This window comes from Hypanus sabinus, chromosome 14 (genome assembly GCF_030144855.1).
Source record: "Hypanus sabinus isolate sHypSab1 chromosome 14, sHypSab1.hap1, whole genome shotgun sequence".
NCBI lineage: Eukaryota > Metazoa > Chordata > Chondrichthyes > Myliobatiformes > Dasyatidae > Hypanus > Hypanus sabinus.
In genome coordinates, this window is record NC_082719.1 from 10900860 (window position 1) to 10917093 (window position 16234).

At 42.0% G+C, this 16234-nt stretch overlaps 1 protein-coding gene across 1 annotated transcript in view; it reads left to right on the forward strand.

Moving 5' to 3' along the window:
- Positions 1–900: 900 nt before the first annotated feature.
- prss12 (serine protease 12) overlaps positions 901–16234 on the forward strand; it is a 150568-nt gene continuing 135234 nt past the window's right edge. The window contains exons 1-2 of the mRNA XM_059988513.1: positions 901–1290; positions 13213–13351. Coding sequence (XP_059844496.1) covers positions 960–1290; positions 13213–13351 — 470 coding nt within the window. The 5' untranslated portion in view covers positions 901–959. The remainder of the gene's footprint in view (positions 1291–13212; positions 13352–16234) is intronic.

Below are 16234 nucleotides of genomic sequence, written 5' to 3' on the forward strand. Positions count from 1 at the left end.
CGGGCGCCAGTAAGGAAACTATGTGGAATATTTTTTTTACCAGCAAAGATATTTATTGATATTTATAACGTTAATTGTCCTTGAATGAATTGCTTATACGTTTTCGATTAACTTTTCTGCAAAATAAAATATTTAATTTTCTTCACAAACAAGAGAAAATTTGCAGATGCTGTAAATCCGAGCAACAGACACATAATGCTGGAGAAACGGACTGCAGAAGTGTTTCGGCCCGAGATGTCGACTGTACTCTTTTCCGAGATGTTGCGTTCCTCCAGCATTTTGTTTGTGTTATTTAATTGTTATTCAGGACCTAGAAATATAAATAATTTTATAAGCATGCAATTGTTGAAGTAATTAGCGGAATGAAGTTTTGCCCCAGTGCTCGGAGTTCCTGGCTGACAGGGTTGCTTTGACTCGAGTGTTTTGAAGAGCAGCGGGAGGAAAACGCTTTTAACAAAGAGCGTTTGAAAGAAATGGACCCAAGGCTTTTGTCCGTTTGTATATTACATTGTTTTATGAGACTGTGAAGTGCTAACTGCCCTTAAAGCGCTGTTGACAGGACTCTGGTGTCAGATGTTCGACTGGTGCCACTCTCGATTAAAACCTGGAGTGCGAGAAGGTCCCTGTACCAACCAACCCCGGCCCTGCCCACCGAGCACCTCACAGCAAAGTGCGGGACTGGGGAAAGTTCACACGGGATGTACTAACAGCCACCGCTTTCTTTGTACCACAGCTGCCGTCAGGCTGTCCTATACTTGAAGACATAAGCAGGCGGCGTTAATCGAGACACCCCCCCCCCCCCACCTCCGGTGCTTTCTTCTTGTATCCGTTTTATCCTTTCCCACCCCTTCACACACACACACACACACACACACACAACTAACGGGGTTCAATAGTCGATGTATGTAGGATTGATCGCTCCGGGAGTCGCAGATGGGTGCTGGCAGATCACGATCGCGATGAGGACCGCTAGCAGCTTTCTGGCTGCGGCCGCTCTGCTCTGCAGCGGTGGAGTCTGCTGCTTTAGCGCGGCGGGATCCATTAGCCTCCCGGGCGACTGTCTGTACAGCCGAGCCGGCCCGGCTATTTCACGGCGATCATTCGGGATCGCCGAGTCCGGCCACAGGTGCCTGGAGTGGAGCGCCATCCCCAGTTTCGTCGAGAGGTACCCAGACAAAGGTCTGGGGGATCATAACTTCTGTCGCAACCCCGACGGGAGGCTCAAGCCCTGGTGCTTTATCAGAAATCGCCGTGGAAGGATCGATTGGGCTTATTGCGGCTGCAGGCAGGGTGCGTACTAACACTGGACTTGCTGCTCATGTATGCAGACAAAGTGGGAAGTCCACCGAGACGGTGCGGTGCTGGCACCCAGATGCTAAAGCTCCCTCGAATGATATGTCGAGTGTGTGCTGCTAGATTCCGATAAAGGTTAATTTTATCATGCACAGCAGGGTGCAATGAAATTCCTTGTTTTTTTTGTGAAGGTCACTGTGTAGACAGTACATATTTAATACTTCATAATTAATTCTTATGTACATTGTTAGTACTTTGTTCTTAGTCATTATTAACAGTACCATAGAAGAAAGTCGGATGTTTCATAGTAATTGAAAACTAACTCTGCCATACAATAACCGTCGTAGAGTAAATAAATATTTGATGTAATGCCTCCGCTGATTATAACTCAACTGTAAGAAATTGTCTCAGCTGATTCAGAAAAATATTTTTTAACATGGATCTGTTTTTAATTAATAAGAAAAGTGCTAGCGTACGGACAAAGAGGGACAAACTTCCAACAAGATTTGTCTTTTAGAGCATGGGTCCTAACCTGGGGTCCACAGACCCTCTCAGTTAAGTGTAAGGCTCCCTGGCATACAAAAAAGTTGGTAACTCCTGATAGAGGATTTGCGGTTTGGGAGTGCAAAGCGAATTCTCAGTAAAATGGTCCTCAACATATGTGTCACCATGGAAACAGGTGATGCCTTCTGAAACTAAGGGTTGCTGATTGAGCAACTTACAATATATGTTTATTCCAGAAAACGAAATGATTGCCATTTGGAGCAGTCTCCATCTCGGAAAGCATTATGGCATTAGATAATATGAAAGATATTTATAAACCAAACCAAGGCTGCCTTTACAGAAACAGACAGAGAAGCAGTATTAGGTTGTCCAAATGGAATGTGTGTTTGGCTCAGTTGCACCATTTGTAAATATTATTTGGACATGCATATTCTTTCCAAGCAGGTTGTTGGTGCCATGGGCTGAAGATGGTGGTCTCTCATTTCATCTAATAGTGTGAGTTATGTTAGATTTCACATTTTCACAAATATATCAGCATTTAATTTTGGCAGAGATACTATTAACTATTCCTTATGTTCAGAAACTTGAAAAGACATCCCTTTATTTTCTCAGGCCCATTTCTTCTATGATGTGGTTCCCCATTATCTCTTCCTAAAACATTCCAAGGTATATCAAAGCACAGACACTGAAGCTGCATAGAAACAAGACCGCAGGATAACATCTTGTGTGACCATATCCCATCCGTCTTTGTTTAACCAGATCAGCATTGTGGTATAATTGTCTCTGTGGTGTTGTTTATCCAGCTTCTCTAAATGGATCTTTATACTTGCTGTCCCCACATTTCGATAACTCTCAGAATAAATAATTGCCCCTTAAATTCCACACCCAGTTAAGTTGGTTACCATCTTATAGTTACATCTGTAGTTTTAAACTCTCCAAAAATAACTTTTGTCTCCAACTCTTCCTATCCTATGTCCTGTATTTATTCCCTTTTCTCAATGTCTTTGCTGGCTTTCCATCCTAGAACTTCAGAGATGTCTTCCTCCTTTAAATCCCTTTAGAGAATGGGGTTTCCCTCCCTCCACTACTGATGCTTCCCTCACCCACATTTCCTCCATTTCCCAGTCATCTGCACTCGTCCCATCTTTCCATCACCTTAATAGCGATAGTTCCTCTTATCTTTACCTACAACCCCATCAGTCTCCTCATCCAATACGTTATCCGCCATCTCCAAAGGGATCCTACTACTAAATATGTCTTTACTTTCCCCCCTCCCCCTACTTTCCATAAGGATTGTTCCCTCTGCGATTTGCTTGTCCATTCTCCCTTCAGGCACTTATCCCTGCAAGTGGGCGAAGTGCTACAACTTCCCATACACCTCCGTCACCTCCATTCAGGGCCCCAAACAGTCTATTTCAGGTGAGGAACACTTCACCGGTAAATCAGCTGGGATCATCTATTGTGTCTAGTGTTCCCAATGCGGCCTCCTCTACACTGGTGAGACCAATCATAAGTTGGGGGACCGCTCTGTCGCACTCCTCTGCACCATTTGCCAAACATTTTTATTCCAATTCCTACTCCCGTTCCAACATGTCAATCTAGGGCCTCCTCTTGTGCTAAGATGGGGCCACCCTTAGGGTGGAGGAGCAACACATTATATTCCGTCCGGCACACTCCAACCTGATGGCATGAATATTGATTTCGCCTTTCAGTAATCAATTTCCTCCCCGTTCCCTTTATTCACGACTCTGGCATTCACCTCTTCTCACCTACCTATTACTTCCTCTGGGGCCCCTCCTCCTTCCCTTTCTCCTATGAACCACTTTTCTCTCCTATTTATCCTCCCTCCACCTCTTTATAATGGCATCTTCCCCTTTCCTTTCCAGTTGTGAAGAAGGGTCTCGGCCTGAAACCAACCATTTACCCTTTTCCAAAGATGCTGCCTAACCAGCTGAGTTCTTCCAGCATCTTGTGTGTGTTGCTTCGGGTTTTCAGCATCTGCAGATTTTTCATGTTTCTATCTACATATCAGACCCTTTCATCATCTATTTGGCAATTGATCAGCCTCCCATCCTGAACCCTTTTGACATTTATGTCCTTTAAATTTTAGATCATCCTTGTAAATCTGTTTTTCACCTTCTCTTATGTAGTCCTTTATTTTAACAATTTGAGAACCAAGACTGCACTTTTGGTTTTTGAGATCCAATACAAAAGTTCTCTGTCTTTCAATTCTATCTCTTTAAGAATATACTTTGATGATTGAGTTTACTTAGGAGTATTAAGATATGTTGTTATTTTTAGTGATTTATGTATTTGGATTCCACGATTGGTTAGCTTCTCCAACACATTTTGATCCCTGAGACAGATGGGTTTGAGTCAAACAGAAAGTTTGTGTCACAACTTCTGACTCCTGTGCCCTGCCCTTTTCATGAGGACTGATGAAGGGTCTCTGCCCAAAGCATCAACTGTTTACTGTTTTTCATCAATGCTGCATGGCCTGCTAAGTTCCTGCAGCATTTTGTGTGTATTGCTTGGATTTCAGGCATCTGCAGGTTTTCTCCTGTTTGTGATTTAACCCATAGAGATTGGGTTTCATGGAGCTTTGGAGATCTACTAAGTGATAGGAGGGGTGACGGTCAGCAAGTAAATTTTGTTGCAGTGTTGCTATGTCTAAGGCAAACAGAAATGTTTAGTCCAGGTTACCCTCACTTCCATGAATTCAACCATCAAATTTTGTTCTGAAGTCTCCAACCCATTCACTGTGAGAAATTCCTTATTTCATGGAATTGATTTATTCCAAACTTATGAGTATGTTCTTCTTAATTCATCGAACACTTGACATCACAGAAAAGGCCAGCATACAGTGATAAGCTCCAACTAATCAAGAGAAGCTTCATTCATTCAAGGATCACTTATTGAGTCAAATGGTAGGAAATTTGCTCCAGCAATGTTAAATACATTTCTGTTAGGATGATGTATGAATTGGAGAGCAACTAGCAAGTGGTGTTGATCCCACACTTCTAGTGGCCTTATGTGATCTGGATGGTAAGCGTCATGGATTTGGGATGTGCATTAGAAGAAGTCCTGCAGAGTAACTGCTGTGGTTTTGTAAGTGGTGTATAATGCAGCTATCATTCACCACTAGTAGAAAGAATGATTGATTAACATGTTGGGTAATGGGCCACACAAGTGGCAAACTTTGAGAATATGATAACAGCTGCACATATCCAGCCAATTCAGGATTATTTATTTACACTCCTTACTTACCCCTTGCATACATTTGTAAAACTGAAGTGCATAGCCTGTCTGATAGCACATACAAAACAGGCTACATTTCTGGTCAATGATATTTCTTCAAAACTCAAGGTAAGAAGCAATTTCTTCACATGCTCTCTGCCTTTCTGAATATTTCCAGCATTTCTTGTTTTTATTTCAGATTTCCAAATTTCATAGATTGCAACAGCACACTGAGCAACATCTGTACTATTATTCAGAGTCTGAGCTGATTGATCTGCAACAAGCCCAACTATTTTCTTTATGGTTGATATTACTTCAGACTATTAATACTTCTTTCCCTCAATTCCCTTTAACTTCCATGTTACTAGGGGTGAATTATGCCAGACTTGGTCATATACAGCCCTCATGTCAAAAGCAGTCCTTTTCCATTTGCCTCTTGAATTCAAATCCTTGGACAAGGGTTGAAGATCAATTTGAGGCAAATATGCCCACTGAAATCCAAAATTAGCATCAGTGATTGTGTGGTGGTCAGTGTATTATCCATTTACTATGGATTGTGAATAGACTGTTTGGGCTTTCTGAGCATTTATTGAATATCACTGGAACTGACGATGTATTGGAGCTGAGGCTATGTGATTGAACTATAGCCCATTTTGCAACAAACAAATCAATTTACCGAGAAAACGAGGTTGTTTAGACATTAAAGGAAGCAGAAAATACAGCAATTTTTCTCAGTGAAAGAATGATTAATTCTCTGATGGAGGGGAGTTGCTTATAAATCATGTAGATAAAATCAATTCCAATCACATTCAGCAGCCTGGGGAACAAGCTGGAAGAATAGAGGAATTATCCAATCATTTCCTTTCTGGTCATTGTCACTCCATATAGTCTAATGGCAATTTTTTACTCTACACATGAAGGAGACATTCAGTTAGACCAGCCACAAATGTACTGTAGCTACAAGAACAACTGAATGGATGGGTGACTCAACTTCATTTTTCATGGACTAGAATAGAATATTCTCTGCTTAAAGGAGACTGCAGCTACTATAGAAGAAGAGAGTATTGTCCCATACAAAACAGTGTGCACACCCACCACTCTCAATATTTATTCTCTGCACCACCAGTGCTTCTTGGCTTCAGTAGGTGCAGTTACTCACTTAGGCTACTTGGACAGCCCTCTGAACCCACAACCTCTATGACTAAAAAAGTCAAGGGGACATCTTCATGAGAGTACCAGATATGGAGGTATGATTCTGAGTTTTCAGATGGCACTATTTTGATGGTGGTGTTCATAGTGACAAGGTTAACAAATGATATTGACCATCTGGGAAATTGGGCAGATTTTGGGAGGTCAAATAAGGACACATACCATGAGAGGCATTGGGGGGAGAATTGGTGGGTATTCCAGGGAGAGTGGCGGAAAGACAGATCTAAAGGTAGCAAAACAAGTAGACAAGAAGACAAAAAGGATGCTGGTCTTCATTAGCCAGGATTAGAACATAATAACCCAGAGGCCTTAGTACAACTTCATAAAACTGTGGTTAGGCCACTGAAGTATTGTGGGCTGTTCTAGTTGTCACAGTATAGGAAGGATGTGAATACACTGGAGAGAATGCAGAGGAAACTTTCCAAGATGCTGATTTGACTGGGGTGCAAAGTTTCAGTTATGAGGAGAGACTGACTGGATAGGCTGGATTTGTGCATTTTAGAGTAGAGGAGACTTGGGAGGTGGAGGGAGTCCTGAGAGAGGTGTACAGCATTGGGAGGGACATTAATAAGGTGCATAGTAAGGAACTTTTCCTTCTGATGGTGACATCTAAAATCAGAGGGCTCAGGTTTAAGTTGATGTGTAAGAAGGTTTGAGGAGGATTTGAAGGAAAAAAGTTCACTTAGAGAGTGTTTAGAATCTGGGGCACACTGCCTGAGAACGTGATGGGGCACAGCACTTAAAACATATCAGGATGCGCATTTGAATCACCAAGGCATATACGGCAATGGACTAAGTGATGGTAAATGGGATTTGTATGATTAGAACTTGTGCATGCTGAATGGCCCAGTTCTATGTTGTGTGCCTCTATAACACTATGACCATTGCCACCACACTAGGTTCTCCTTTAGGTTTCTCACAAGCCTTCATGGAAATATTTTGCAGCTGGGTCTAGATACAAAACTCCATGCCCTATAATACCAGAAGAACTATTACCGGTACATTTTGAGAAGATGACTCAGCACCTAATTCACCTGGGCAATTAGGAATGGATAATACATGTAATCCATGCCAGTTATGCCCCCATTCTGAACAATGAATACAATAATGGTTGTCTGAAGTCTTCGTCAGCTTTAGATAAGTGTCAGAAGTTAGACCATAGTTCAGAATGAGACCTTTTGGCCCATTGAGGCTGCTCCACCATTCCATCATGGCTGATTCCTTGATCTTCAGTCAAATGAGCTACCACTGAGCTATACTCCCACATCTGAACAAGGAATTTGGACAAGCACTTAGATTGGAAATGTTTAGAGGGGTATGGGCCAAACATGGGCAGATGGGGACTAGCTTATATGGCAATTTTGGTCAGAATGGACCAGTTGTACTGTAGGGCCTGCTTAGGTGCTGTATTACTTTCTGACTCTTCAGAATCAAGCTAATACCTCTTTTATGGCAGATACAGAAAGACTCTGGTCCAACCCGTTTACAGGAAAGAGCAAATTTCAAAGCAACCCCTTCTATTGATATAAACAGCAAGATTCACAAAGACTTTCTTTGCACAAGTGCAGCCTGATTTAGACTAACTCTTTCTACTGGCAGATAAAAAAATTCAGATCTAATTATTCCTACAGCCAAATATTTATAGTACAGCTGCACAAATTTTTGATGTTTTCTGTAAGGACTGTTTTAAATAACTGAATTTTGGGTTCCAACAAATCGCAGAGAACAAGGAAAATATTTCAACTGAACAGTTGCTCCAAACACTTGTCTATGACTTGTGTTATCTGACAATCAGTTACATGCATTTTTATGCAGGATATGTGTTTAACTAATTTACTGAAAGTACATAATGTCAATATTGTAGCTACAATTCCTTAACAGCTACCATGCTTAAATAAAATGGCTCTTTATGATATTAAAAAGCAAGGCAAATTATCCTTTATTCTGTAATGGGGAATAAAAGCTAAATTCAGACAATTTAAGAATATAGCATGGCATTTTACTAAGTATATTGTATGAAATATTTCATATGCAAACTCAAAAAAAAACTGGTCTAAATTTAGAAATATTGCAATATAATATTTTTCTGGTGTATGGTAAAAGAGACCACTATGCTTCAAAGCAAGACTGCTGCAGAAGAAAGCAGTAAAAAAATGCTCCCCAGATGTCATGATAACTGAACCAAATTTGAGCAATTGCAATTTACCCAGTAGATTCATGTGAATTGCACCAAGTTATCCGTAATTATAACAAAATATGTACTCTCAGGCATGTCTTAAAAAAGGTTTGAGTAAGAAATGGAATACCGTACCGAAGAGACAGAAAATGCTTACATGTGAAAATACTGAGATAGGAAGGTAAAAGTGGCTAAGTGTGCCATTCCTCATATTTAGATGGAGCAGTGAAGGATCACTCTCAGTTTGTTGGGAAATAATTTCTTGATATTCACACACAGCTGAATGCTGTTTTGAAACCTGACATTAATTCCTAGTGGGCTAGAATTTGTTTTGGTACTTTCAATTGTTAGGAGAAATTGCATCTCCTCATCAATTCAATTGCAGAAGGTTCAATTTTTTGATGAAGACTAACAAGATGTGTGGGACCAACTGGAAAAGTTTTAACACTATGTAGCAAGTCCATAAATAGTTATAAGATGTAACAATCTCATGAAACTTAATGCATTTCAGTTGTGAGGCAAAAAGTAAGATGTCTTTTTTGGGAAGTTAGTGACAGTACAGCAAACTAACAGTTAATTGCTTGTCTGCCTCTTGCTTGAAGAAGGTGTATCATTTCCCATAAATGGAATGGAGTGCCATCACAACCAGTCAGCAGCAGGTGGCATCTCATTGGTTCTTCAATCAACCCTAAAACATCCGGACAGCGAAGGTACATACATCAGAATGCTCTTTATTGGCTACAGCTCAGCCACAACCCCTCAAAACTAATCAATAAGCTTTAAGGCCTTAACCCCAACACCTCCTTGTGCAACTGGATGCTTGATTTCCTCACTTGCAGACCCCAGTCACTTCAGATTGCCAACAACATCTCCTCCACACACATGCACCACAAGGCTGTGTGCTTAGCCCCCTGCTCTATTGGCTTTACACTTATGACTGTGAGGCCAAGCACAGCTCCAATGACATATTTAATTTTGCTATTGACACCACTGTCATTGGCTGAATCAAAGATGGTGAAGAATCAGCATATAGGAGTGAGATTAAAAAGCTGGCTGAGTGATGCCAGAACAACAACCTCTCACTCAATGTCACCAAGACCAAGGAGCTGATTATAGATTAAGAAGGAAGTAACCAGAGGTCCCTGACTCAGTCCTTATTGGGGGATCAGAAGTGGACAGGGTTAGTAACTTCAAGTTTCTTGGCATTATCATTTCCAGGGACTTGTCCTGGGTCCAACAGTTAAGTGCCATTATGAAGAAAGCACGGCAGCGCATCTGCTTCCTTAGAAGTTTGCGAAGGTTCTCCACATCATCTGAGCCATTGACAAACTTCTATAGATGTGTAGTGGAGAGTATATTAACTGGTTGCATCATGGCCTGGTATGGAAACACCAATGTTTTTGAATGGAGAAGCTTACAAAAGTACTGGATATGCCCCAGTCCATCATGGGTAAAGCTTTTCCCCACCATTGAGCACATTTACACAGAGTGCTGTCACAGGAAAGCGGCATCCATCATCAAGGACCCCCACCACTCAAGCTATGCTCCCTATTCACTGCTGCCATCAAGAACCTCAGGACCCACAGCAACAGGTTCAGGAACAGTACCCCTCAACCATCAAGTTCTTGAAACTGAGAGGAAAAATTCATTCAATTTCACTTGCCCATCTCTGAACTGTTTCCACAACCTATGGACTCACTTTCAAAGACTCTTCTCAAGTTCTCAATATTTATTCCTTATTTACTTATTATTATTATTTTTTAATATTTCCACAGTTGTTGTCTTTTGCTTGTTGGCTATTTGTCCCTCCTGTTGAGTGCAGTCTTTCATTGATTCTATTGTGTTTCGTGGATTTATTGTGTATGCCCACAAGAAAATGAATGTTAGGGTTTTATATTGTGACATCCACCTGTACTTTGATAATAAACTTGCTTTCATCTTTGAACTTAAACACTTCGGTCCTATAGATACTTTGACAGCAACATCTGTATTGTTGTCCCCCATATGAAGGAAATCTGTTCATTCACCTGCAATATAAAAAGCAATTTCTCCACATGGTAACATTGAAATTCAAGGCCCTTCTACATTGAATAAATCTTATAAATTATGGCACACATTGCACATTGATTACTAGTTTGCAAATTTGCAGTAGTGCAAAGGAAGTGTAATGAAGTGTTTGGAGAAATATAATCTTCAATGGAAAGCTTTGTGTCAGGTTCAGTGCATTGTTAGCACTCTGTGGGCTCAGGCTCCATTGCAATATGTAAGCACATAGATCACCAATTAGCGCAATGTGGACTACATGCAAGTTGCTCTTAAACTACAACAACTTTCAGAAGTGGTGCGTGTTCAACATAATATTTTCAATGAATCTGCCTGACTGAGAAGCATTTGAGAATATGATACGTATTTGTCAACTTGCTTGTTCAGTCAGACCCTTTAAATACCACTAGAGCAGGCCTTTCAGTGGTTATGGAGGCTTACTTTCCACAAACGACCTTAACTCATTATGGTCCTGACGTGCTCCAATGATAATTATGGAAATAGCTTAACAGTGGCATGCAAAAGTTTGAGTACCCCTGGTCAAAATTTCTGTTACTGTGAATAGCTAAGTGAGTAAAAGACGACCTGATTTCCAAAACGTTAAGGATGATATTAATATTTTAAGTAAGCTTACTTTTTTTTATTTCCATCTTTTACAATTTCAAAATAACAATAAAGGAAAAGGGCCCGAAACAAAAGTCTGGGCACCCTGCATTGTCAGTACTTAGTAACACCCCCTTTGGCCAGTATCACAGCTTGTAAACGCTTTCTGTAGCCAACTAAGACCCTTTCAATTCTTGTTTGGGGGATTTTCACCCATTCTTCCTTGCAAAAGGCTTCTAGTTCTGTGAGATTCTTGGGCCGTCTTGCATGCACTGCTCTTTTGAGGTCTATCCACAGATTTTCGATGATGTTTAGGTTGGGGGACTGTGAGGGCCATGGCAAAACCTTCAGCTTGCGCCTCTTGAGGTAGTTCATTGTGGATTTTGAGGTGTGTGTAGGATCATTATCCTGTTGTAGAAGCCATCCTCTTTTCATCTTCAGCTTTTTTTTTACAGACAGTGTGATGTTTGCTTCCAGAATTTTCTGGTATTTAATTGAATTCGTTCTTCCCTCTACCAGTGAAATGTTCCCCGTGCCACCGGCTGCAACACAAGCCCAAAACGTGATCGATCCACCCCCGTGCTTAACAGTTGGAGAGGTGTTCTTTTCATGAAATTATGTACCTTTTTCCCTCCAAATATACCTTTGCTCATTGAGGCCAAAAAGTTCTATTTTAACTTAATCAGTCCACAAGACTTGTTTCCAAAATGCATCAGGCTTGCTTAAATGTTCCTTTGCAAATTTCTGATGCTGTATTTTGTGGTGAGGATGCAGGAAATGTTTTCTTCTGATGACTCTTCCATGAAGGTCATATTCATGCTGGTGTCATTGCACAGTAGAACAGTGCACCACCACTCCAGAGTCTGCTAAATCTTCCTGAAGGTCTTTTGCAGTCAAACAGGGGTTTTGATTTGCCTTTCTAGCAATCCTACGAGCAGTTCTCTCAGAAAGTTTTCTTGGTCTTCCAGACCTCTACTTGACCTCCACCGTTCCTGTTAACTGCCATTTCTTAATTACATTACAAACTGAGGAAAGAACTACTTGAAAACGCTTTGCTATCTTCTTATAGCCTTCTCCTGCTTTATGGGCATAATTTATTTTAATTTTCAGAGTGCTAGGCAGCTGCTTAGAGGAACCCATGGCTGCTGATTGTTGGGACAAGGTTTGAGGAGTCAGGGTATTTATAAAGCTTTGAAATTTGCATCACCTGGCCTTTCCTAACAATGATTGTGAACAAGCCATAGCCCTAACAAGCTAATAAAGGTCTGAGACCTTGGTAAGAGTTATCTGAGAGCTCAAATCTCTTGGGATGCCCAAACTTTTACATGGTGCCCCTTTCCTCTTTTCACTCTAAAATGTACAAAACAAAAATAATACACTAATCTTGCTTAAAACGTTGAAAAGTATGTTTCATCTTTAACTTTGACTTTTGGAGATCAGTTCATCTTCTACTCACTTAACTATTCACAGTAACAGAAATTTTGACCGGGATGCCCAAACCTTTGCATGCCACTGTGTATATATATGTGAGACACAATTGATACACGATGCATAGTGGTCTATTATGACATTTTATTATGTACAGAAGTACTGGAAGGTATGTTTCAAACTTTGCTGACTGTGTTGTAAGTTTATTAGCTTGGCAAAGAAATTGTCATATAGCATTATTAAATATTACACTATATTATTGAATTTATGTACTGTATATTCAATTTGCTGGGCCTGTCAAGCTCAAATCTGATTTTTGCCACCTACATTTTGAATTTTTGTTGATATGGTGTGGAGAGTAGGTCTACCTGTCTCATTATAACATCCTAACTCCTTAATGGTCTTTACTTGAAGCCACAGTGAAATATTACAACAAATGCACACAATAGCTTTCTCTGGTCTTCCTTTTAAAAAGAGCAATCAAACATGCTTCATGAACTTCCTTATAGATTTCAATTTATAGCTAATGTAAAAGCATTATGAGTTCTTCAGACATCATTCCAGGTAAAATGTTAATTCTCCTAATTACCTCTACTATTCACACACCCCTTACAATTTTGTTTTCATCTGAAATTCTCATTCCTACTTCCACAATAACTGATGACATTTTCTGGTAATATCCATTTGTCTAAAAATTAACTAATATTTTATTTTATCAGATTTAGTCCGATTGCAAGGAGGTCAGAAACTTGGCGAAGGCAGAGTTGAAGTGTATGTGAATGGAGTATGGGGAATGATCTGCAACAAGAACTGGGATGATCGGGAGGCCTCAGTCGTTTGTCGGCAGCTCGGACATGGGTAGGATTTACAAATTGGAACTTTTGAACCTGGATTTTTTTTTGAGCATCATCCCAGAGAGCTGCAAGATTTCCTTGCTGCCTGAAATGGAAGTAATTGGTTGGTTCTGTCATAGAGTTTTCGCAATTAAAACTGTCAAAGTGTTTTCAGTTATTGAAGAAGAAGGTTTGGCAAATGCATTAACTTTTAATTTCCATAATACATTGTAATGAAATTAGTGATGAAAATAATAATAGTCACTCATTCAAAGTGACTCGTTGCTATTGTTGTAGTGTTTCCCCACCAGGCCACTTGTTCATTAACATATTGTATTATTTTTTCACTCATAAGTATTATTAATCTGTCTTTTGAAAACAACTTCAACAAATAAATGCAACACAGACTAAATGCTGGAGGAACTCAGCAAGCCAAGCAGCATTTCTGGAAAAGAGTCGATGTTTCGGGCCTGCTGAGTTCCTCCAGCATTTTGTGTGTGTTGCTTCAGGGTTATTGATTTAAGTTATTGTCAATTCAGGCTGAAAAATTCACATTTTAGATAATGCAGCTTGATGGGTTTTATGTTTGTTCTTGATAAAAGACAAATTTGGGTAGGAAAAAACTTACACAGTTATTATTTACAAAAAACTACAGGTATGGCTTTAGTTCAGCCACATTCAACTCAGAACCTTCAGCCTGTCAAAAGCGTGTGTGACACATTCACCAATGTCACTTCCGGTTCTGATGAACCACCCGCATTACACACAGGAATCTGAAGTTCTTTATTATGTACAGACATAATAACACAGTGGGCTAAAATTATTCTGACTTAGTTATATCTTTTACAACTGGCCCAAGGACTTGTGAATCTTGTATCTAGAGCTGGTTTGGGTCCGAATCTATTCCTGGTGATTTCCTCACATCATCTCCCATTGTATCCTTTCCCTTTTCCTGCTAATTGTATCTTTAATATAAATCACCTCGAGAAAATGACAAAAATATTTAAAACCCGAGATTCTTTGACAGAAATGCTTCAACTGTCAAAAATGGGTACCTTCTTTTAATAAACAGCACCAGACACTTTCACAAGGAGAAATATTTTCTCCACATCCATCTAGTTAAAAGCCCTCAGGGTCTTGTATGTTTCAATCAAATTCTCTCTCACTCCTCTAAACACCAATGGATACCTATCTGCCTCTTGCAACATTTTCTCATAAGACAACTTGCCTATTTCAGGATTTAAGCTAGTAAATTTTCTCTGTACAGCTTCCAATCCATTAACTTAATTTCTTTATAAAAGGGGCCATTACTGTACACAACAGTCCTGATATGGTCACATCAAAGTCATGTATGGCATCTGAACCATTAACCCTTATTGTGGCAACCCATTTCCTGGCACATCCAAACCGGCTCACAATTAGCCAGCGTTCCGGCTAAGGGAGATAGCCTACGGGGGTTTGCGAGCACAGAGCTTTGGAGCCGCTGCGCCACGGGGGGCAGGTTGAGGGAGGCTTAAAAGCAAGGCTGGGGATTTTGAATAAAGTTTTTCTTTGACTGCAGTTACCGACTCCGTGTCGTAATTTTAGCGCTGCATGTAGCACACCGCTACAATTGGTGACCCCGACGGTCCAAACGATTTTTGGACCAGAAATGACCGACGCCGCCTCTGTTCATGCGCTTTCGTTGAAACTGCCGGGTTTCTGGACACAGCGACCGAACCTATGGTTTCAGCAAGCTGAAGCCCAATTCCACGTTCGGCAGATCACCTCAGAGGACACCCGCTACTACTACGTGGTGAGCTCCCTCAACCAGGACACAGCGGCCCAGGTCGCGAAGTTCGTACAGTCGCCTCTGGCAGACGGCAATTACACGGAATTCAAAGCCCTGCTCCTCAGGACTTTCAGACTCTCACAGCGCGAGCCTGTTTACTGCACCTGGATGGCTTGGGAGACAGACCTCCATCGGCTTTAATGAATGAGATGTTGTCTCTGGCCGATGGACACACACCCTGCCTCATGTTTGAGCAGGCATTCCTGGAGCAGCTGCCCGAGGACATACGCCTGCTGCTGTCCGACGCGGATTTCAGTGACCCCCGGAAGGTGGCAGCCCGGGCGGACTTGCTGTGGATCGCCAAAAAGGTGAGCAGGGCGTCCATCGCACAGATCTCCCAGCCAAGCTCCCAGCAGCAAACCAGTCCAGGCCCGGCCGCAGAGCCCGCTAACCCCAGAGGCAGGGGTGGGGGGCCCAACGAACAATGGTGCTTCTACCACCAGCGGTGGGGCGCAGAAGCCCGCCGTTGTCGCCCGCCCTGCAAGTTCCCAGGAAACGCCAGGGCCAGCCGCCGCTGATGGTTACGGCGGCTGGCCATCGGGATAGCCTCCTGTATGTGTGGGACAAGCGGTCAGGACGCCGTTTTTTGGTTGACACCGGTGCTGAGGTCAGCGTCTTACCTCAGACGAGTTACGACACCCGCAGCAGGGCACCAGGTCCCCCCCTGAGGGCCATGGACGGCAGCACAGTAAGGACCTATGGCACCTGTCAGGTGCAGCTACAGTTCAGCTCCAGCCAGTTCACGTGGGACTTCACACTGGCCACCGTAGCCCAACCACTTCTGGGTGCGGATTTTTTGCGGGCTCACAGCCTACTGGCCGACCTGCCAAGGCAGAGACTGGTCCACACCGAGACCTTTCAGACGTTCTCCCTGGGTGCAGCCCAGTTGCCAGCCCCTCACCTCGACTCCATCACGCTGTCCGACAACGACTTCACCAGGGTCCTGGCGGATTTTCCTTCGGTTCTGGCACCGCAGTTCACAGCGGCCATGCCCCGACATGGCGTACAGCACCACATCCCGACCCAGGGACCACCCCTCCACGCCCGTGCTTGGCGGCTTCCCCCGGCCAAGCTCCG